The sequence below is a fragment of the Pseudorca crassidens genome, chromosome 5 (assembly GCF_039906515.1).
Source record: "Pseudorca crassidens isolate mPseCra1 chromosome 5, mPseCra1.hap1, whole genome shotgun sequence".
Lineage (NCBI taxonomy): Eukaryota > Metazoa > Chordata > Mammalia > Artiodactyla > Delphinidae > Pseudorca > Pseudorca crassidens.
The window spans coordinates 141,895,834-141,919,614 of NC_090300.1; the positions used below are offsets into that span (position 1 = coordinate 141,895,834).

Here is a 23,781-nt window from a genome sequence, read left to right on the forward strand (position 1 = left end):
AGGGCCTCATTCCCTTTTGCTGGGGAGTATCAATGAGGCCAAGAGGGCGGCACAGGTAAAAAAGCAAATTCCTCCACCCAGATGTTCAGGAGTCCAGGTCTGCCCTCAGGTTTGGGCAGCGTCTCTCCCCTGCCTGTGCTGTCCTCTTGGGAGCCTGGGCTTTAGAGTTCAGTGTTCCTGCTGTTCCCTCTTATGATCTGAGGCTCACATCTCAAATGCCTTATATTAAGCTAAGCGCTTCCTGTACACACACCTGCTCACATCCTCCAGCTCTGGGTCGGCCACACTTGCTCGCCCTGTAGGCCATTGGCTCCCCTGCCCTCTGGCCTTCCTCATGGCCACACCTCTGCGCAGGGGACCCTTCTCTCTGCAACCTGAGGGCACAGAGGGACGTCTGAGATGCTGAGTTTCCACTCTTTGCCCTGATGAAACTTGTTGACGGCAGAAACGTGGAGAAGGGGGTTTGGCGGTTGATGTGAGGAGGGGAAGGCATGGGGAGCAGTGGGAGGAAGGAGGGGAGGGATCGAGAGATGGTGGCAGGTGGAGGGAGGGTGGAGCGGGCCCTGGGAGCAGGTGGCAGTGTGTGGGAGGGGTGAGGGGAAGGACAGAGAGCCGGGGCAGCATTAGGTGGGGGACAGGGAAGGGGAGTGGAGGAAGTGGGAGGTGAGGGAGTTTAAAAATGCATTTGTTCAGGCTTCCCTGGTGGTGCAGTGGTTGAGAGTCCTCCTGCCGATGCAGGGGACACGGGTTCATGTCCCGGTCCGGGAAGATCCCACATGCCGCGGAGCGGCTGGGTCCGTGAGCCATGGCCGCTGAGCCTGTGTGTCTGGAGCCTGTGCTCCGCAACAGGAGAGGCCACAACAGTGAGAGTCCCGCGTACCGCGAAAAAAAAAAAAAAGCATTTGTTTATTCTTTTCCTTTGGGCTGGAGAAAAGACAAGGGGGGAGCTGGACCCCCAATTGGGGGGACTCGGCACTTGGGTCCCGAGGGGGCATTACAGCTCCTCCACAGCCCTGGGGTGTCACCTACGCACTCCCGTGGGCTTGGCAAAGAGGGCCTGGGGAGCAGGGCCTGCTGCTGAGATGTGTGTGGATGGTGGGGGGGTGGTGATGGAGACAGAGACTTTTGGTTGCTCGTGGCCCCAGTGGACGGTGGTGGCAGCCTGGCTAGGGCGACTGTCTCCACGTTGCCAACCTGGGCTGGTGGTGTGGTGACTCGTGCCTTGAACATCTGCTTTGTGTGCCACGACCTTCTGTAAAAAGAGTGGAAACTGAAGGAGGACCAGAGTCCTTGCGATCCCCAATGAGAGAGGGAGACACTCCAGTGAAATGCCAACGGCACTGGTGCCTTCTGAGATCAGGGCACATGGAAACCAGTGAAGAAGGGCCGAGTGGATGCAGCTGCCCCTGAGCCGGGCTTCCCACCATCAACGGCTCGGAAAGGCAAAGTGAGAGAGAAAAATTGTTATTGCCAGAGCTAATGGGCAGGTCCTGCAAATTGCTGTTTGGGAAAGAATGATACCCCTCCCAGCTTCTGGGAGAAAGGAGGTCTCCAACTTCTCTCCCCAAGCACCTTCCACCTCCCCTATTTCTGTTAATCCCAGGAGCTGTGGTGTTTCCAACTCTCCTCTTGGACATTATCATGCTGGGAAAATCCCTTTATCCTTCTAAGCTTCATCCAATGGCTGCATCAATAAAATAGAAATACCCTTGACTTGATGGTCCCCAAAGCCAGGTGGCCGAGAGAGATGGATTCTCTCGGTGGTCACCAAGAGTGGCTCAGGTTTCCATCTCTGCATTACTCAAGTAGAGGCTGTAGCAGGGAGTGATACTGGAGACCGAAACCTCGGGAGGATCTGCAATTGACTAGAAAGTCCCACTATTGCTGCATAAGAAGAAAGAAGAACCAGAAAGACTGGTTCTTCCTGGTTTATCTAGAGCAGTGATTCCCAGTCTCTCAATGGGGAGTGACCTGCCCTGCAGAACAAATTTAGTCATGTCTGAAGACATGGCTTGTGACAAGTGGGGGAAGGTGCTACTGGCATCTAGTGAGTTGAAGTCAAGGGTGCCATTAAACATCCTTCAATACACACAGCTTCACAATGAAGAATTATCCAGATCTGCATGTCAATGGTGCCCAAGGCAAGAAATGCAGTCTAGATCTTCCTAGGGCCCAAGAGAAGTTGTCGGTGTCAGAGATGAGTTTCTCACCAACCAAGTCACAAACATTCATCAGAAGGTGAGGGTGAAAGTGATCTCCAAAAATCTTAAAGGAAGGAAAATGAACTTGAGAAAACAGATTTTCTCCATTTCCATTTTCACGAAGCACAGTAATAATCTGTACAAATGTAAGGCACCCTAAACTGAAATTTACTCACTTAGTTTGCTGCTTTGAACATTGCTGTGTGTTTCTACCAGTCACATCCTTTAAATTACATGCGCGTTCTGGAGATGGCAAGGAAGGAAGCGTCATTCTTATTTGGAGAAGGCTGTTGTCGGGGGAGCCTCAGAAGGGAGGCAGCAGATGGAAACCAAAGGAGCAAGGAAGTCCTCACACTGAGGGACATGGGAGGGAGGAAAAGGGGGGACCAGGCAGGGCATGAAGCCCATCCCCATGGAGATGGTGTCTGGGGCCATTAAGCGGCATGAAGACTACAATCCATTTCAGGTCCTCTGAACTCAAGCTAGAATCTCTGATTCCAACTGAACAGGCCCGTAATCCCAAGCAGAAAGTGATTATCCTTGAATTTAAAAGATATATTCCAGTAAGGAAAGCACATGCCTCTTAGTAAAAAAATAACAGCTTTTTAGAGGAGCACAAGCAGGGAAGAGGCTGCTGGATCTCTCTCTTCTGCTTTGGATCAAAGGAAGCATTTCTGCCTAATGGTGGGACTGAAATGATATATTGTGAAGGGACCCAACGTATCATACCATAAAATCTTCTGCATCCATCTGCGTTCTGCTGCCCCTCCACGCTGGCTTCTCTGGGCATCCACTCTTGTGCCCCCCTCCCCGTGTCCTGCAGGTAACCCAGGAAAGAAGATACAGAAAGGAGGATGCTCTGGTCAGAGTTGCTAGTTGAGGTGGCAGAGCCAATCTGGCAAGTGTGGGCAGCCAGGATGGATAAGGGATAAGACAAGGCTCCCAGAGTCATGGGAGAGTGAGAGACTCAGCCTGGAGAACCTATTCCCAGAAGCACATGACAGAGATGCTGGGAAGGGGAGGGGCTGCTTGTCTGCACCTGTGCTGGCACCCAGCCCCGTGGCCCATCTGCATCAACTCGCCTGCAGGATGGAGGGGGACACGGTCTCAGGCTGGGAGATGCAAAAGAAAGGGAGGTGGGAAACTACCAAAGGAGAGTCTGGAGGAGATGCTGGGTGGCCAGAGCAACAGGTGCCCTCTGTTGAGGAGGAAGGCACATGAGAAGGGAGACTTGACAGGAGAGAGAAGGTTGAGACAGCAAGGAGGGTCAAGGGTACACTGCCAGGGAGAGCTGACAGTGATGGGGCATGTGGGGAGGGATTTAAGAAGACCTGAAACCTCCCTTTTCCAGGAACGGGAGGGAGCGATGCTTCCCTGTGCAGCTGTCACAGAGGAGTTCATTTAGATAATAATCACAAGTAACAAAGTGACGATTTAAACTGTGTAAGGGCAAGAACGAGTGCTCAAGAGCAATGGGTTTGTCTTTAAGTCGTGTTACTCTTTTTTCTTAGGGGGTGCCTTTTTGAAGTTTTATTAAATCTTTTATTACGAGTAATTGTATCCAAAACAAAAATAAATGCAGATAATAAAGAAGAGTATAAAATACAGAGTAAAAGGTCTTCCTACCCACTTCCAGTCATCAGAGGAAATGCTGTCAACAGCATCTGGTTTTAGTTTTCCTAGCGATTAGCATGAATTTAATGAACTAGATTTACACCTTTATTTTCTAAAACTTTCACTGCTCTTATAACCCATGGTGCCCTCTTTCTTGTATTCTTTTCTCTTTCTTGAAGTTTTATTTTTTTTTAAAGGATGCATGGGATCCTTCTTTTTAAAGGATGCTTTCTGATTGTAATATGCCTGTATTCTTTCCTCCCACTTACCTATCAGCTGGGTATGAATTTTCGGATGGAAAATCATTTCCCTCAGAATTTGAATTTAGTATTCTGTTGTCTTTTTTTTATTTTTTAATTGAAGCAGAGTTGATGTATAATATTATATAAATTACAGGTGAACAATACAGTGATTCACAATTTTTAAAGGTTATGGGGAATAGAGCAGGTATTTTATAATAACTATAAATGGAGTATAACCTTTAAAAATCAAGTCGTGTGACTTTTGAGATGATGCTGTGACTACCTGTGTGAGGGTGAGCCTGAGAGACAGATTCCCATATTTAAAGTGTCTGAGTTTTATCAGGAGGGAGAAGATACATTTTAAAAAGCACCATCTGGTGGGCCTGATGTAGCCTTAGTCCCTGAGGATAGAGGGCCATTTCACGCCCTAATGACCTCATGCAAAGAACAGCTCTGCCCTGTCCTAAATATCCTCCATCGCCCTATACTCCCAATCCAGCTATGGGGTCTCTTACCAGCCATGAACAGAAGCCAAAGTCTGGGTACCCACATCTGCCTGGACCCGTGACATCTTCCTTTCACCCAAGAGGGCGTAGGGCAGGGCACTGGCAATGGTGTGTTTGAGAGGGTAGGCGGGCATTTCCGCATGGGGATAAGGAGCCTTCAGTACCCAGCAAGGGGGACAGGCCCCATGGGTTTAATACCAAAGGGAACGGTGTCTCTATTCTCCCACTGTCAGGAACCCTAATGCTTTGGGACAAATGTGCCCCTGTGGAGAATCCTGATGCCTGCTTTCCTGGCTCCTGGCCTTGGTGGTTCCAAGTTGAGCTTCCTCTTCTTAGGGGGATGATTCTGGAGCAGTGGTGGTGGCCATTCCTGCCCTTGTGGATTATTCTGGTTTCCCCTGGGCCCATCCTGGCTCTTTGGCCTCAGCCCCCTGCCTCTCCTTTCCTGTCTTAGCTTTTCTGTGGGTCTTAAGTGCCTCCCCATCACCCACAGGATAAAACAGAAGCTGCAGACTAGCCCTTTTATGACCTGACTCTTGCCTATGTGCCCAGCCATCTGCTATCTCCCCCGCCTGCCCTCGCTTCCCCACGCTGGGTCCTGGGTCCTCGGTCAGGGCATTCATGTTCTCACTGGCTGCCTGGTGAAACCTGTGTAACCTTTGGGTGCCTTTATGATGCCCACGCATGCCAGCATGCACCTTCAGCTACAGTGCTTACCAGGTGGCTTCTGCAAGACACTGATTCTCTGTGCTGTAGTCTCCCACCCCCTTCACCCCCAAACGCTGCACCTGGTGTGGGCCAGGACCCCATTTCCTTATCCTTCCAGGACTTAACACAATGCTGGAGTGATAATAGCAGCTCCGTGAGGAGAGGATAAATGATTAGAAAACCACTGTGCTTTAATGAAGCTAATTTAATATGAGGTGATTGTAATTGGTTCTCACTCTTCATTTCATTTGACACTAGAACATTTCAAGTCTGGGTTAAATTTGAACAATTACTTTAATCGTAGGAGGAGGAATTCCCTCTACATTAATGCAGACCGCCAAGACCTCTAAGTGCCTCACGAAACAGGCCCGTGGCTCCGGGCGGTGGGATGAACCAGGGTCCCCTCACTTCTGTCCTGGCCAGGAAAGGACCACCCTGAAGCTACTCAGGTTACAGTGGCCACTCTGCTCTTTATTTGAGGAGGATGATGAGTAACTGTTTCCTGTGCAGATGTGTTACGGTTGTGATAACCACAGGGTTAACTGAGGGGACAACCTGGGTAGAATGATCCGTGGGGAGGACCAGAAGGGCTCCTCTGGGGCTCACGTGCCCGAGAGAGGCTGGCGGATGGTGACAGAAAGCAACAGAAGTCAACTCTTCCCGTCATGATTCAGAGTGAGCCACGGCTGGCCCTGCGCACTGTCTCCTGCTGCAGGGATGCACTGCATACCTGTGACTGATGTGGAGAAAGAGGCAGAAGTGGGACTCCAAGAATGCTTGCGGAGCGCTGGGGGTGGGGCTCGGGAAGGGGCTCTGAAACTTGCAGAAGGCATGGGGGCCAAGCATCCCCACCTGTCCTGCCCTTGCAACTTCATCACTAAGACAGACATTTGATTGTAATCCACACTATTAATGGACCCCTGTGGTGTCTGACAGGTTCCCAGGTGTGGGGGGATACATCAGCAGGTGACAACCATGAAGAGAATTACTTGCAGAAATCTATGTAAGAACAACCTACAAAGGTACTCTGTACAGATCACGATCCCGGAGCCCCAGGCTATTTGCGTGCTTCTCAACATCTGCAATTTGTCACCATCTGACTTAGATTCGAGTGGCCAGGACAGAGCCCGACAGCCTCAACGTCACCTCTAAGGACAGCACAGTGTGGGATTTGGTTTCCTTGTTTGGGTCCCTGTGTGCCTACTTATGGACAAGGTTGGGAGTCTCCACTTGGGTCAGGCTTTCAGCTTGGTTTCCGTTAGTGCGTGGGTAGTAAAATCCTGGCTACTGACCGGCAAGTTCAGAGTAACTTCCTCTAGTGTGGGGTTTTCCGCCGTCCCATTTGGAACAGGGTTTCTGATGGATGAAGTATGAGAATATCCTTTTCTAAGATGCTAACAGAGATTAAAATGTCAAAGGGCAACGGTAAAAAAACAATAGGCTTTGAAACGTTCAATGACCACAGCCAATGAATGCAAGTGTGTAGTTTATGAATTTTAGATCCCCTGAACCTCCTTGTCAATATCTGTCCTTGCCTCCTTTCTCTTTGCCTTCTCATCTTCTCTTTGCGCATGATTTTGTCTCTTTCCTCCTTAATAGCGCCTTCTCTGGATCTTTAAAATGTTTATTTATTTATTATTTATTTATTTATTTATTTTTATTTCCTGGCCATGTCTCACAGTATATGGGATTTTAGTTCCCCAAACAGGGATCAAACCCATGCCCCCTGCATTGGAAGCTCGGAGTCTTAACCACTGGACCACCAGGGATGTCCTCGGGTCTTTTTTATACATATGTTTCCCCCTGTATTTTTCTCATGTGCATTTTCTTATATTGCATCTTTTTTTCTTCCTTTTTCTGTTTTTTCTTCCTTATCATGACCCTCCTCACTTCAGCAATGCGACAAATATATTTTGAAGTCTTATCATGTATTTATTAAATAAAGTTGTTTTTCCTTAAACATTTGAAAACCTGTTAATACTTTTGCGTCCCTTGCTTGCCCTTTAAAAAAATGATGAATGCTATTGTTTCTAACGTGGTTGATTAATGGCACGTGATAGAAAGAAATACTCCTCACCCTGCTCTAGAAGATGAAGAAGATACCCCATCCCCATGATGGTACTTGCATAGTCATCAAAAGCATTTGGACCCCTATGGTGATTGGAGATGAATTACTCTCTAGTCTAGTTAGACAGAGAGATATTCTAGTAACCAGATGGTTTTTGCTTGGCAGTTTAACAAGCAGAGTGTTTACTGGCTCTGAAAACTCATTCAATGCACTGTGTCCTAGGCATTGGTGGTTCTGTTTTTGTCCGTTTTCTCTGGTGGCCATGGATTTGATGTTCCCAGCACATTTATTGTGCAGTTCTTAAAAGAATGTTAATTCTTTGCTTAGCCCACTGATAGGCTCTCCTTCGATAATTAGGTATTTATTTCCTTGCAGGTTTCCTATGTAGAATAAATGTATAGTTGTATATAACGTTATTCAGGAATTTAATTTTGATGAACTATTTGTTAGTGTTGACCATGTGATTAACTTTCATCGTGAGCACCTTGAAAAGTAGGAGTATGTCATATATTTTATAATTTTTTTTTTATCTTTGTCAGGATCACTGGACTGGAATGTTGGGTATGATTCCAAGGTCCGTTTTCAAACTTTAAATTTCCTTTGTGCATTGAGCTTATCTATGTGATCTTTTCTTTTCTTCTTCTTCTTCTATTTTTTTTTTTTTAAGACAGAGCAAGTTAGAAGAATGGCCATGCCCTTTCATCTACCAAAGGGTTTGGAATTCAATTTTGGCAGAATTCTCTTAAGCCAGTGGATGCATAGGTCAAAATCCTTAGAACCATTGCAGAGGCAAACATGAAACTGAAAACCAACACATCAGGGAGGGTCCAGGGAGGGGCTCTTATTTAAATGCATCTGGATCCAATAGATATAGAAAAATTAAAATACCTTTATCAGAAATATTGACCAGTAGATCTCTTATAGTGCCCTAAATGGTTTATAATTCAGTTAGGTGAGTTAAAAAAATATTCACTGAACTAGAGATCAAATTCTAACAGGAGACTCACGGTAAAACCTGTTAGCATCACAACTCACACAAGACACTATTTGATTTAATTCACCATACACCCCAGACTCCACTCATGGAAAAGGATGCTAGATTCCAAGCCGTTGATCTTTCTAGCATTCAGAGAATCTGTGAGTCTTTTGTGTTGGAGACTTCGGACTTAGAGATTAGGACTAAGTCTGCGAAAGTGCCGTGGATTGTGAATTACTTGATGTGTCCCAATCTCGCTCCATATTTTGACAGCATAGGCATGTCAGTTTCATAGTGGTTCTGGTACCCTCACTATTTCATTCCAGGTCTGAGAAGAACACCTACTATGACTCAAGGGCCTTTCCCTGACAGAGAACCAGTTTGGTGTTCTTCAAACCAAGTGGCAAATCCTTGGAACGTTTTTCCATCTGCAAAGCTAGAGGCAGAGAGAAAGGTGGAACGGAGTGAGGTCAGGGAGTGACCCAGAAAGGAGAGCAGAAGAGAGACGTGGGAGCACCTTGTCCTTCCCTTAGTCCCTGTGAGCTGCCATTTCCATCGTGAAATTAGCATGTGTTCAAGACATATGAAATTAGGCAGAGGTTTTGGGTCAGGAATTAAAGCAATGCAATGTACAGAACCTTGTAACATTACCTTTTCTTGGAAGGGGGGGTACCTTTGGCGATAAGGGCTCATTGACTGTGCTGCAGGAGAACACTTGTATTTAACAGTCTCAGGATTTGAGGAATAGTAGAAGGAGAAGACAGGGGCCAGTTAAATTTGTGCAAGATCCATGGCTAATTTTGCAGGCCAATTTTAAGTAGGTGTTTATGGCTCTAATGATACTGGAGAAGTGTTTACAAGCTTCCCTTGTCACCTTAGATGTGAAATCCATCACTAGGAAAATGTACCTTTTCAAAGGAAAAAAGTCTGCATTGTCTATTTATTTCATATCCACATGGTCTTTAATAGTTAAACGTCAACACAGGAAATTGCATTTCTCAGTTTGCAGGAGGATTTATTATAATTAATTTTTCTTTTCTCTTCAAAACGCTTTGTGTATCCTGTTTACTTGGCTTAAGAGTTTAGAGCATTATACCACTGGTAGAGTCGAAACCTAAATCACTGCAAGCTGCTTACATCTCAAGTTCTCCATCTTTTAACGGTTCTCTCTGAAATTCCAGAACAGCACCTAACAAGTCTAACGACAAGAAGCCATTCTTTCCTCTCTTTAGATTATCCAGCCTATGGAATATCTGTGCATAAAACTTCAGGTTTAGACTTTGTCTAAACCTCTTAAAAATCAGTTTAAAATTATTGTGGGTCCCAATACCCAACGCAGTGCTACAAATAAAATTCATTTTGACTCTTTAGCTCCATAATGTTGGGGGAAAATTTCAGCACAGAATTGGACACCATGAGAGATGAATTTTGAAAAACACATAATGTAACGTCAGCACAATATGATCTGTGTTAAATAGACCTTGGCTATCACAAGAGTGAAAGACAAATCAGATAATCACAAGGGGATGTGTTTTTTGCAAGATTTTGTCGTTTTCCATTCAAAACCAAAAATGAAGAATAAATTTCAAGTTACTTACTCATGGATTCTGTCAACTTGGCCATCGTTGAAATCTCCTCTTTGTGCTTTTCCTGGAGGTGAGAAGAAAAGATAATTATGTACAAAGCACATCTTAAATATGAGTCAACACAATGGGTCTGTAACAACAGCTCTCTCTTTCTCTCTCTCTCCCTTTCTCTTATGTTAGAATTTGGTCACCAATGATGAAATGAATTTTAAAATCTCACATTATTGCTATATGATCAGTCAGTCACTGAAAAGAGATTTTTAGAATCCTAAAAACCTTGCCAGTGCTCTTGGAAATGACTGTCTGTCACATTGATCTTGGATATATATAATTGGTGACACATGACCAGTTTTCAAAACCTCCTTGACACTGGAGTTTTGATATCCATATGCCAGTCTTTTGCTCTCTATTTTCTCCTGTTGAAGCATTTTTGGTATTTTTGGAGCTGGTATTTTTGTAGTCATTTGGTCTCATTTTTTCCTAAAAGCTAAATAGATTTTGTACATTTTTCTTTGTCTTACTTTTTTGAATTCCTGGAATTTTTTGAAAGTCATCACTTTTGATGGGTTTATGACCTTATCTGTTTTGGGCTGAAAACATTTTGTTTCAACTGGGATGTAGGCTATAACCCACTGAGTCTGAGAGTGAGAATGATACATACATAAATTGAATCTGTCCTAATTAGAAGATTACTTCAGAGCTATTAAGAATAATGGTCATCTCTTCTGAAAGTTCTCTTCAATTTCTTTAATTTCCTTAGGCTCCTAACATGTGTAGTAACTGAAACATTGGCTGCTATGATTTTACTTTTTTTTACAGCCTTATTTTTTTTCTGATGATGAAACTAACACATGCTCATTATTTAAAAACTCAGAAAATATTGAAAAATTATAAATCAGAAAATATAGTTCTCTCATGATGCCACCCCACAGAGAAAACCACTGTAATGTTTTGGTGAAAATCTTTCTATTACCATTTCTATACCTGTAAATATATACAGATATGGAAATATAATCCCCTTTTTATAAATATAAATATCTATACTATACATACGATGTTGTAAGCTACTGTCACTTAACTCCGTATCATACATCTTTTATGTCAATAAAGGTAGAATACATCATCATTTTTTAGTGACTGCATAGCATTCATCATGAATTACACCATAATTTCCTCAACCAGATTCCACTGAATTTGCTTCAGATTGTCACTATTTTATAAAACGCTGCGATGAGCATCCTTGAACTCACATATTTGTGCCCTTGTCCTATCAACACTGAGGATAAATATCAGAGTAAGGTATGATTTGGTTAAAAAGTATGACTATTAAGAATTTTGACACGTATTGCTCAATTGTCCCCCACAAACTTTGGCTCTGACAGTGTTCAAAAACATTTGTTCCTGTATATTCTTGCCAACTTGCCAGTGGCTTTAGCACTCCTCCTCAATCTTTGCCAAACTGATAAGCACAAAGTGGTATCTTGTGCTTTTATACTGCCATTTTTCTTTCTCCGACCTTCTGTTTACGAATGACAGTAGCATGCTTTCACATGGAGTAGGTATGTCATTGACTCTGTCGTGTAGCTGTCCCCTAGCTCCTGTGCCATCAACACTCTGGTTCTTAGAAGCCAAAGGTGGCATTTATCTTCCCCCATGGCCACAGTTTAGTGTTGAGTTCTTCACAGCTGCTTGGCTAGCACTAGAGTCAACGTGTCATGGCTTGGGTGTGGAAGTACAATCAGCATCATTATTCATTCTTCTAGAGCCACCATCCCCAAACTAAAAGGGTCTGTGTTGAGTGTCAATAAACAACTTTGCACACCACAAGTACACTTGACTTGCACAAGCCCTGCAATAACGCAGTGAAACCAAGGCACTGCCTCTTACTTAAACTTACTTAAACTAATTGCCCTTGAGGACAGAAGAAGCTAAGAAACCATAATCTACCACCCTACTGTGGTGGCATTAACCTATGATGTTTAGCCTGCCACGTGGTTTATTTCAAGATGTAAAGGAAAAGCACAGCTACTGGAGAGGCTAAGAGCGTTGGGTGGCAGAGACAAGACCGGCAGAGAGGAACATCTCACAGCAACGTGGGTTCACAGGTACGTGCACAAGGCTGCTTCAAAAACAAGTCTACCCTGGTGGTTGATGGTAATTCATGCATAGATGCAACTCCATGGTGAGAACTCAGTGAAATTCATCCTTGACCTGTAGGAAACTTGTTCTATCTCTGCTTGCTCTGTCCTTGACTCTCCACCTCACCTCTTAGCCTAGTTCTGCTACTGGTTTGGCCTCTCTAGTTACACCATCTCTCCTTGTATCCTGGTCTATGATTTGCTTTCCCTTTGTTCCCTGTGCTACATCAAGTCTTACTCTGGATCACTCACCTCTTCAGCTTGGTCCTCTTCTAATGGCCCCAGTGGTGAGAGTCCCCAAACCACAGGCACCCAGATTCCAGGCATTATATCCTCACAAAGCCCTGTCGTTTGTCTGTCTTGTGTGTGTGTCACTGTGTTATCTCTTATGACCCAGGGACCCCACCACCTTTTGTACTCCAGTCTTGCTGGTGGGTGTTCCTTGCAGCTATTTTTATCCAGATGTGTTGGATATCCTGGAGAAATCAAATACTGCCTGTGTCAGCATTTTCCTCTTCCCTGTGCCAGATGGAAACTTCTGACATTGAGAGGGGAGGGGCCCTTAAAAGTCCTAAATTTAGCTCTCCCAGTTTGACTCATCTATGGCATAACTTATGGTGGAAATCATGACATATGTTTCTGTGTAAGTGGTTTAGTCATTCGAGGAGATGCCTTTAAACTCCTTATGTCCTTCCCTCATTATCGGAAAGTTGAGGTTTGCAATTACATGACATGTATACTCGATAAAGGATTTACATTTCATTCACGCAAATTCTCCTCCTTTTTCTAAAGCCAAGAGCTTCCTCCAAAGTAAAATTCCTGGTTATGGGATTTACAAATACTGGAAGAGATTTGGAATGATAACATGTTAAACCTAGAAGAGAATCTTTTAAGGAATGTCAAGTCCAACTCCACAGTGATGCACTTGATGAAACTGAAGCCCATGCCAAGAAAGGAATTTCCACCAAGCTGGTCTCTTCTCCTTGTCAACCTCTACTCCCCGAGAACCTCAAGGTCTACCATATAGGGATATATTGTAACAAGAGTCCTTATACAACAATCCTGGTGCTGTGTTGGAGTTTCTCAGATTTGCCTTCTCTGTGTTCTTTCTTGGAGCAGTCTCATTCACAACAGTGGCTCCAATATCCACAAATGGCTGATGGCTTCCAAATTTGTACATCCAGCTCTGACCTCTACATTGAAATATCGTTGACTGGACAGCACCACACAGCTGTCTAGTGCATGTTTCAAAGCAACGTGTTTGAGGTTACTCTCTATTCCCACACACTTTCCACCAGCCAAACCTCAGCCCCTCACACCTGGGCGATTTCTTCCATTCTCTGTCTTTGGTTTATGGGATCACAACCCACATTATACCTAAGCCAGAAATCTGGGAACTCCCCACCTCCCTTTTCTTCCTCACCCCCGATATTTCACTTAGCTTAAATTTGACCTCCCTTCGCTGCCGTCTCTTAAAGGGAATGTTGATATTGCTTCCCTGTGTCTCCAGCCTTACCTGCAACACTGAAGGTTTATCTTGAAACAATCCTGGGGGAATCTGTCTAAAATGCAGGCTTGACCCAGGCACCCCTGCTTGAAATATGTCAGTTCTTCTCTAGCAAGTAAGCATGCAATCCTTGTCTTTTAACCAGGGCAGGCTGCCTGGATGGTTCTGTCTTTATCTGTCACACCCTAGTTGTAGGTACTTTCCTGCCTTGGCAATTACCCAATTTCCATTTCCTCCTTGTGCTCCCAAATTTATCCCTAAGAACTTCCCTGGGTACCAGTAAATCTCTGCAGTTTTCCCCTACTCCTCCTGATCATCTCTTCTGAGTTTTGTTTCTAAGCATGCTCATACGTGATCGTGTATCACTGCATAATTTATTATTTGTGTAAGGGATTCTGAGACCTTTGGAAAAGTCAAGTCCACCTCCCATAGCCTCTTCCAGAGGCTCCCATTGGCACCCCTCAGGGCCAGTGGGTATTTAATTTTCTTACTGTATGACTGTGTTCTCTCTACCATACCTGGGAATATAAATAAAAGCTCAACAGTTTGCTTGGGACGTGTGCTGTGTGTGTGGAGATTTATACCCATACTTCTGTTTCAGTTAGGGGGAATGTGGCTCTCTACTGGAACCATGCCAGATACATACTTCTCTCTGTCTGAAATGACAGACGGGTTTTTAATGAGGGCAATTATAACAGAGTTTGGCTGTAGCTCAAAGCTACGACTAAGACACTGTGTGTGTATTGGGTGGGGAGGTGGATTCATGAATGCCAAGTTTTAGAGAGGGTGGAGGAGGGGATTTTCTGCTGCACGGGGCTCCCTTGCACACAGAGGGCAGCAGTTGGCGCAGCTGAGTGAGGTCTGCGGGTTGAACAGTGCGACTGCATTACTTTCTGGAACCCAGAAGTAGGCTTTTAAGGATGAGGGGGAAACTCGTCATAGTTGATATATTTCAAACCAGTCATATTTGCATTTTGGATATTTTTATCTCTCTAAAAATGTGTGCTTATATTCATCAGAAAACTGTGATTTTTTTTAAGTTACAACCACTTAAAGGAACATTTATATAAAGTGGGAAATGATAATGTTATTTTATGAGTTTGTATCCTCACTGGACCTCACCTCCAGGTTAAAACAGGGGCCACAAATCTCCCACCTTATTCTTAGGTTTCTCAATAAACGTGCCAGCTGTGGTCTCCATCCACAGCTTCCCTTTTCCACTTTCCTGACATGATGCCATAGCAGGTCACCGGAGAACTGATTTAAAAGGGAAATGTCCCCTTCCTCAGGTAACCAATCAAGTAAGTGTTCTTATAATGTGGTACCACATATTGCCTTGAGTTGCTACAGAAAAATATCGGTCAGAGGATTTAAGAACCACTAATTAGCTTTTTTTGCCTAATAAAAAACTCATGGAAATGAGTAGTCAGCATGCAGCTATGGTTTGGGACAATAAAATAGTAATCCCTCACATTTATTTCACATTTATTACACCCTGGCACTATGTTAAGTGCATTGCTAGACTATCTCATTTAATTTCCACCATGACCCCATGAAATTAATGCTATTACCCCCAACTTTGGGGATGGAGAAATTGAGGCACAGAGAGGTTCAGCAAACTGCCCTTGGTCACAGAGCTGGGAAGGAGTGGAGTTGAATGTCAAACACAGAAGTTCTGACTCATGGAACCAGAGTTAGAGGAAGAGCTTCACTGTGTCAAGAAGGGTCAAAGTGGGAATTCCCTGGCAGTCCAGTGGTTTGGACATTGCCCTTTCACTGCCAAGGGCCTGAGTTCAACCCCTGGTCGGGAAACTAAGATCTTGCAAGCCTCACAGAGTGGCCAAAAAAAAAAGGGGGGTGGGATCTAAGAGTGATGTGGGGAGGGGAGACACGAGGCAGAATATTCCAGGTGGAGGAACAGAGGTGGGGAAACTTGGTACCCGAGGAAGAGCAGATCGCAGGTAGACTGAGGCCGAAAGGAAGAAGAGTAGCAGAGGGCTAGCTTAGAAAACTAGGGTGTAAGCTGTAGAGGACCAAGGGGAGCAGGCTGAGTCGCTCAGGAGGGAGACCGGGGCTAGAGTTGGGGTGATGTGTGAAGCTGTGGGAGGAGGAGGCTGGTGCCAAGGCCTGGACCTTGGGGAAACCCAGAGAGCCCCCTCTTAGCAGCCAAGGGACAAGGGATTTGAGGAATTAAGAACTTGTCCATTAGCGTGTGGTACAATTTTACATGGGACAGTTAGTTTTTATCCTTGATTTACTCAGTGAAATGCTCCTAGGGTGATCTAAAGATAGAATTTGTGGTAAAAAAAATTTGTAGGGGCGTGTTTGAAGGAGGAGGTGAAATTCATACTGGGCAGGCCACGCAGGAGGCTCTTGGAGATATGGCCTCCTCTGCGCAAGGTGAGAGCCCCTGTCTCCCCTAGACACCCTTTCTAAGGTCCCTTGTATGCAGGTCACCCTGCGGGGTTCCCTAGGATGCATCGCTGCAGCCATGTTGACCAGACTAGGGAGGGTTCTACTGCATGGAGCCGTTAGGATGTCTTACAAAAATAAATTAAATGAATTCAAGGTTGTGCTTGGACTCATATCCTCTCAATTCCCCTATGCCCTTAGTCTTAGGTGGGAGGAGAGGATTTGGAACATCACCCTGGGTTCTTTCTTGGAAGTATGCTGAGCACATGAACGTCTTTCGAGAGGGACAGGTTGTGGGGCTAAGGGTTAGAAGCTGCTGGATCACATGGCTGCAGAATTTCTCCAAACCTCTGTGTGTGTCTTCCCCTGCTGGAAACCCCGTGGGCTACACTCTAGACTTCCGGCATCGACGTCCCAGCAATGTTTTGTGAATGCCCAATATTCCAAGGTTTCTTGGAATATTGATGAGTGACTCATTCCTCCTTTCCTAGAGCTCCTGGACATATCATAAAATATAAGACAGGCATTAGCACCCACCTCATATCAAGAGGTTTCCTTTAAAGAGAATACTGAGCCAGCCTGCAGAGAGGAACCGAGAAGACCTGAGCAGCTGAAACACACAGACAACATTCTCGTTGCCACCAACTCAGGTAGGCACTCCTGTCCCAGGACACACCTGTGCTAGGTTCACTCCAGCTTCCCAGGACTCAACTGTGAGGTACTGAATCTTGGAAGCAGCCTGAAATTCTCTCTTGGTCTCATTTCACTCAATCTATTACCTCCCTTCTGGGACAGCATCTCTCCAAGGCTCTTGTCACCTCCAGAGCTATCTTCCAGGAATCCTAGCCCTTACAGTGGCCGATGCCTCTCCCATTCACTTTCATCAGAGGCATCAGCTTTGCTAAACCATCTCTGTTCACAAGCGGAAAGGGAGAAGTTTCCATAATTATTTCCTTTCTTTTCCTTTCAGCCACCATACAAGTTCTGAGCCCAGTGAGTCCTCTAATTGCTGCTCTGCACTCCCAACTCTGCCCCATTTGGTGGTAAGTCAGGACACTTCCCTTGGAGACCTGGCTTCCACCTACCTCTCCAGGCCCAATCCCCATCACTCCTTGCTTCTAAACTATGTTCCAGTCAAATGAGCCCCTTTTGGTACCAGAACACATTGCATTGCTCCATCCCTCCTCCCATCTTCTTTGCCTGCACACTTAACTCCCACTTGTCTTCGAGGATCCGTTCAGATTTGACCTCTTGTTTGACATTGTAACCAGCTACCCGTTTTCTAGTGACTGTTCTCTCTGTACCCCAGCACCTGCACATACTTCTGTCACAGGGCTTCTCCTTCTCAGAGCCATGACTTCCAGAGACAACAATGATGATAACTTCAGGAACAACTGGAAAACTGAAAGGAATTCATCCTTTGGTTTCCAAAGAAGAGAAAGCAAAATCCCCAAACAAAACTAAAGAATGAATAGAATGGAACAGGATAGAAAGCCCAGAGATAAACCCACGAACATATGGTCACCTTATCTTTGATAAAGGAGGCAAGAACATACAGTGGAGAAAAGATAGCCTCCTCAATAAGTGGTGCTGGGAAAACTGGACAGGTACATGTAAAAGAATGAAATTAGAACACTCCCTTTCACCATACACAAAAATAAACTCAAAATGGATTAAAGACCTAAATGTAAGGCCAGACAACATCAAACCCTTAGAGGAAAACATAGGCAGAAACTCTATGATATAAATCACAGCAAGATCCTTTTTGACCCACCTCATAGAGAAAAGGAAATAAAAACAAAAATAAACAAATGGGACCTAATGAAACTTAAAAGCTTTTGCACAGCAAGGGAAACCATAAACAAGACCAAAAGACAACCCTCAGAATGGGAGAAAATGTTTGCATATGAAGCAACTGACAAAGGATTAATCTCCAAAATTTACAAGCAGCTCATGCAGCTCAGTAACAAACAACCCAATCCAAAAATGGGCAGAAGACCTAAATAGATATTTCTCCAAAGAAGATATACAGATTGCCAACAGACACATGAAAGAATGCTCAACATCATTAATCATTAGAGAAATGCAAATCAAAACTACAGTGAGATATCATCTCACACTGGTCAGAATGGCCATCAAAAAATCTACAAACAATAAGTGCTGGAGAGGGTGTGGAGAAAAGGGAACCGTCTTGCACTGTTGATGGGAATGTAAATTGATACAGCCACTATGGAGAACAGTATGGAAGTTCCTTAAAAAACTAAAAATAGAACTACCATACAACCCAGCAATCCCACTCCTGGGCATATACCCTGAGAAAAACCATAATTCAAAGAGTCATGTACCAAAATGTTCATTGCAGCTCTATTTACAATAGCCAGGACATGGAAGCAACCGAAGTGTCCATCAACAGATGAATAGATAAAGAAGATGTGGCACATATATACAATGGAATATTACTCTGCCATAAAAAAGAACAAAACTGAGTTATTTGTAGTGAGGTGGATGGACCTAGAGACTGGCATACAGAGTGAGGTAAGTCAGAAAGAGAAAAACAAATACTGTATGCTAACACATACATATGGAATCTAAAAAAAAAATGGTCATGAAGAACCTAGCGGCAAGACGGGAATAAAGATGCATACCTACTAGAGAATGGACTTGAGGATATGGGGAGGGGGAAGGGTAAGCTGGGGCAAAGTGAGAGAGTGGCATGGACATATATACACTACCAAACGTAAAATAGATAGCTAGTGGGAAGCAGCCGCATAGCACAGGGAGATCACCTCGGTGCTTTGTGACCACCTAGAGGTGTGGGATAGGGAGGGTGGGAGGGAGGGAGATGCAAGAGGGAAGAGATATGGGGACATATGTATATGTATAACTGATTCACTTTGTTATAAAGCAGAAACTAGCACACCATTGTAAAGCAATTATACTCCAACAAAGATGTTAAAAAAAAGTAAAATAAATTTCTGTTGTTTAAAAAAAAAAAAAGAATGACTAGAATGAATAAGGTTTCCTTGAGCAGTTGTGAGTTTCCTGGCCTGGGATGCTGAGTCATCATTTGTCCAGAAGGCTCCAGAAGGATTTCTGCTCCAGGAAGTGGTGCAATAGAATGACCTGTAAGAGCCCTTCTAAAATTGTTTCAAAGGGGAAAAAAATCCTTAATTTCTTTTGCTTTTGTTTGTATGGAGTTGTTTTTGTTATCTGATCAGAGGTGGGTGATAGGGGTGGTGGTGGAGGTGAAGTGGGAGAAATGACAGGAACAGACTGGAAAAACAACTGGTCACTGGTTACTCTGCCATGTAAGGGATGTTTAGAAAAATTCGCCTCACCCAGCAGGTTGAATCCTCTTTTAAAGACTTGCTCAAGCCCAATGGTGAGATACATATGGTCCCTAGAATGTCTTACGTTTGGCTGATGATTGAATGTTGTATTGGGGAGCCCTGTACAAAGGTACTGTGGCAGCTTTCCAGGCCCATTTCCCAGAGAAAACAATTTTTCTCCAGTTTCCAGTTTACCCAGATAACACAGTTGCTCAGAGTTCACGACTTCCCTGCCTTTTAACTTCTACCTATAGTTTCCATTGGCAGGAATGAGATAGCTTCCTTCGCTAGGGCTGTGCCATGTTGCCAGGAGGCAATTTGCCGTGTTCTCCCTCAAGAACTGGCTGGGTTGTAGTGAAGGTCAAGGGATTCATTCATTCATCCATCCATCCATTCATGCATTCATTTATGCTCAGTTTTGTGAGGTACAATCACGAACAGCCTCTGGGAGGGCCATGATCAAGTTTCTTGAAAGGAGATTAATTCAGTGGTGAAACTTAGGACTAGGCTGCCCAATATTGGATAACCCATGTGGAAATTCCCCAGTGATATGGGGAGCCCAGTGGAGTATAGTAATAGTTCCTTCCCAAGCCAGGCCACTCTTGGGCACTGTTGGTGTCCAGGGAAGTGGTGTGGATGCTTCTTTTCAAAACAGACACCATCCCTGCTGGACTGGGTCTTAGGGGAGCCAAATGGGTAGCTGAGAGCCCCAGGTATTGGAGTCACCAGGAGTCAGCCTGTTACTTATGCATGTGTGAGAAAGGATGCAGGGGACAAGGAGATGCAATACTTCAATCTCTCATCTGTGTCAATACTAAGATACTAAGTCGGAGGAATATTTTAAAAATGTTATTTTGCAAAATGCAATTTCATAACCAAATGTGACATTTACAGGGCTGGAGAATGGAGGAACATTTACTGACAAAAATCATATCATTTTCTTGTGCTTCTTGCCCATTTTCAGCTTGGACTTCTGTTTGGGCAGAGGAGGGAAAGGAGAGATGGTAACCCCTTCATTAGGTACCTCATGGCTGATTGTAGGCAGCACACATCTCTGAGAAGAAAGGAAAACAAGAAAACACCACTCCTTTATCCTTTGTCTTTTGTTCTTTGTCTTCCTTTCTTTTTTTTCTCTCTATTTACAATTAATCATCCAAATTGAGCTTCTGGGAAAATGACATACGTGTACTTTTCTCTATTCTTCCCACTAAGTACAACTAAAAAACCATGAACATTACAATCATACCTCAGAGATATAGTGGGTTAGGTTCCAGACCACTGCAATAAAGTAAATATCATAATATTTACCACAATTGATTTGGTTTCCCAGTGCATATGAAAGTTACATTTAGACTATAATCTGTTAAGTGTGCAATAACACCAGGTCTAAAAAAATACACATACCTTAATTAAAAAAATATTTTATTGCTAAAAAATGCTAACCATCATCTGAGCCTTCAGCAAGTTGTAATCTTTGTGCTGGTGGAGGGTTTGAAATATTGTGAGAATTACCAAAATGTGACATAGAGACAGGAAATGAGTAAATGCTGATGAAAAAAATGGTGCCTATAGATTTGCTTGATGTAGGGTTGCCCCAAACCTTCAATTTGTAAAAAATGCAGTGTTGGCTAAGTGCAATAAAGTGAAGCACAGTAAAACGAGGTCTGCCTGTATATATATCAATACATACAACAAACATAAAAAGTGGAGAGAGGATGGCAGATTAACCAGGGACCTTGAGCCTGAAGGACAACATGGTGGTGAGTTTCCTGTGTTTTGTTTTTGTTTTTTCCTTTTTGCTTCTTATGTCCTAGACCAGACACTATAGAAGTTGGCAATTTGGAAATGTCAATGGATACAGACAGAAATGCCCCCCAAAAGTCTGCCTTCTCTAGACCAAGGACTAGGAAAGAGGTAGTCTAGAAAGACAGAAAACTTTTAGATAATAACAGCTCTACTCCAGCCAAAACTACATGGAAAAAAATTGTGACATCACCCTGAGTGCAGAGGATGAGTGGGGAGCCTAGACTCCTACCCTTGCCAGGCTGTAGCAAGGCACCCCAAACCTCCTGCCAGGGGGGTATCAGAGTAGACAAAGTGAGGAGCCCAGATTTTCATTCTTTCTGAGGGGTAATAGGTTCCCCCTAGAGACCACATGGGGAGCCTGGACTTCTCCCCAGACTCAGCAGTAGTGAAGCAGCCCTCCCCATTCCCACTGGGGTAGCATTAGGAGAATCCTAGTATAGAGTCAGGACTTCCACTACTACTCATCAATAACAATGCCACTTCCACAAAATGTAGTGGAGACCACAGGGGAAACATCAATGAGGTACCCCTCTTGTCCAGCGTGGTATCACTGGAGACTCATTGGGGAGCTTAAACTCTCATTCCCACCCAGTAGTAACAAGGATCCTCCCTCATCCTTATGTCAGTGGAGACTGACATCATACTAGGTAGTAATTAGGTGAAACCCCACAACCACCAGAGTGGTGTCAGAGGAGAACTGCTGTAATATGGGATTTAAATAAGATCCAGAGTCTTACAATCCTTCTGATGCCTAGGTTTCAATTAAAAAATTCACTTGTCACAATAAGGAAGAGAAAGAGCTCAGACTGAATGAGAAAAGACAAACACCAACATGGACGTGACACAGATTTCAGAATTATCTGAGAATTTTAAAGCAGTCATCATACAAAGGATTCAACAAGCAATTACAAACATGATGAAACAAATTTTTAAAAAATCTTAGCAAAGAATGGTAAGCTTCAGCAAAAAATTTTAGCAAGTGTAGAGAAGAACCAAATGGAAATACTAGAACTAAAAATTACAGTTCCTGCAAAAAATGCTCAGTGAGTGGGCTCAGCAGTAGAGTGAAGGGGACAGAGGAAAAAAGCAGTGAACTTGAAGACAGAATAATATAAATTATTCAATCAGAACAATAGAGAGAAAATAGACTGAAAAAGGAATGAGCAGAGGCTTGGGAACATGTGGGGCTATAATAAAGATCTAAGAATTATGCCATAGAGTACCAGAAGGAGAGCAGAAAGAGGCTGGGAGTAAAAGAGTATTCAAATCTTCCCAAGTTAAAAAATAACCTACAAATTCAAGAAGCTTAGTAAATCCAATACAGGATAAATCCAAATAAACCCACACAAAGACACATCATAATCAAACTTCTGAATACTAGAGAAAATCTTTTTTTTTAAACATCTTTATTGGAGTATAATTGCTTTACAATGGTGTATTAGTTTCTGCTGTATAACAAAGTGAATCAGCTATACATATACATATAACTCCATATCTCCTCCCTCTTGCGTCTCCCTCCTATCCTCCCTATCCCACACCTCTAGGTGGTCACAAAGCACCGAGCTGATCTTCCTGTGCTATGCGGCTGCTTCTCACTAGCTATCTGTTTTACATTTGGTAATGTATATATGTCCACGCCACTCTCTCAATCTTGAGAGAATCCAGAGAAACGACACATTACTTACAGGGGAAAAAGAATTCAAATGACAGTGGATTTCTCATCAGAAACTATGGAGGCCAGATGGCAGTAGCACAATGTTTTTCAGTTACTGAAAGCGAAGAATCATCAGCCCAGAATTCTATACCAGCAAAAACATCCTTCATGAATTAAGAGGAAATCAAGCCATTCTTAGATGAAGGAAAACAAAGAGAAGTTGTCAAAAGCAGACTCACTCTAAAAGAATGGTGAAGGAAGTTATCTAAACAAAGAGAAAATGATAAAAGAAGGATTTCTGGTACACCATAAACTGAGAAAAGACATAGAAAGAGCAAATATAGCGGTAAACACAGTAGACTTTGTTTCCCGTAATGGTATAAATATGTTGAAAGTAAAAAAGATTGAAAAAGATATAACACACAAACATTAATGAAAGGGAAGCTGGTATGGCTTTATTAGCATATAGAATAGGCTTCAGAGCACAGAAAATACCAGAAACGAAGAAAAACATTACATAGTGACAAAGGGTCAACCAACCAAGAACATGTAGCAAGCTTAAATGAATATACATCAAACAACAGAGATGTAAAATATGTAAAGAAAAAACTGATAGAACTGAAAGGATGAATATGCAAAACCACAAGTATAGTTGAAAACTTCAACTCCTTAACAGTTGTTAGAACAACTGGAGAGAAAATCAGCAGAAATGTGGAGGAACTCAGCAACTCCATTGACCAATAGGATCTAATTCATAGCGTACTGTACCCAACAGCAGCAGAATGTACATTCTTTTAAGGTGCCCACAGAATGTATACCAAGATGCAACATATCTTGGGCCATAAAACAAACCTTAACAAACTTAAAAGAATTGAAATCACATGGACTGTGTTCTCTGACCAAAAGGGAATTAAACTAAAAAAAAATTGTTTTCTCTGTTTTTGTCTTTTCTATGTATTTTTTCTTTTCTTCTCTTCACGCCACCTGCTTCTTCTTCTGCCACTCAGGCCTGCCCTCATTCTAAGTGTTGCAGT

General features: G+C 43.5%; 1 protein-coding gene across 1 annotated transcript in view; it reads right to left on the minus strand.

Annotated features, from left to right (window-relative positions):
• Positions 1 to 23,781, minus strand: part of KCNJ6 (potassium inwardly rectifying channel subfamily J member 6) — a 285,124-nt gene that overhangs the window by 200,387 nt on the left and 60,956 nt on the right. Inside the window, exon 2 of the mRNA XM_067739491.1 lies at positions 9,914 to 9,965. Coding sequence (XP_067595592.1) covers positions 9,914 to 9,938 — 25 coding nt within the window. The 5' untranslated portion in view covers positions 9,939 to 9,965. The remainder of the gene's footprint in view (positions 1 to 9,913; positions 9,966 to 23,781) is intronic.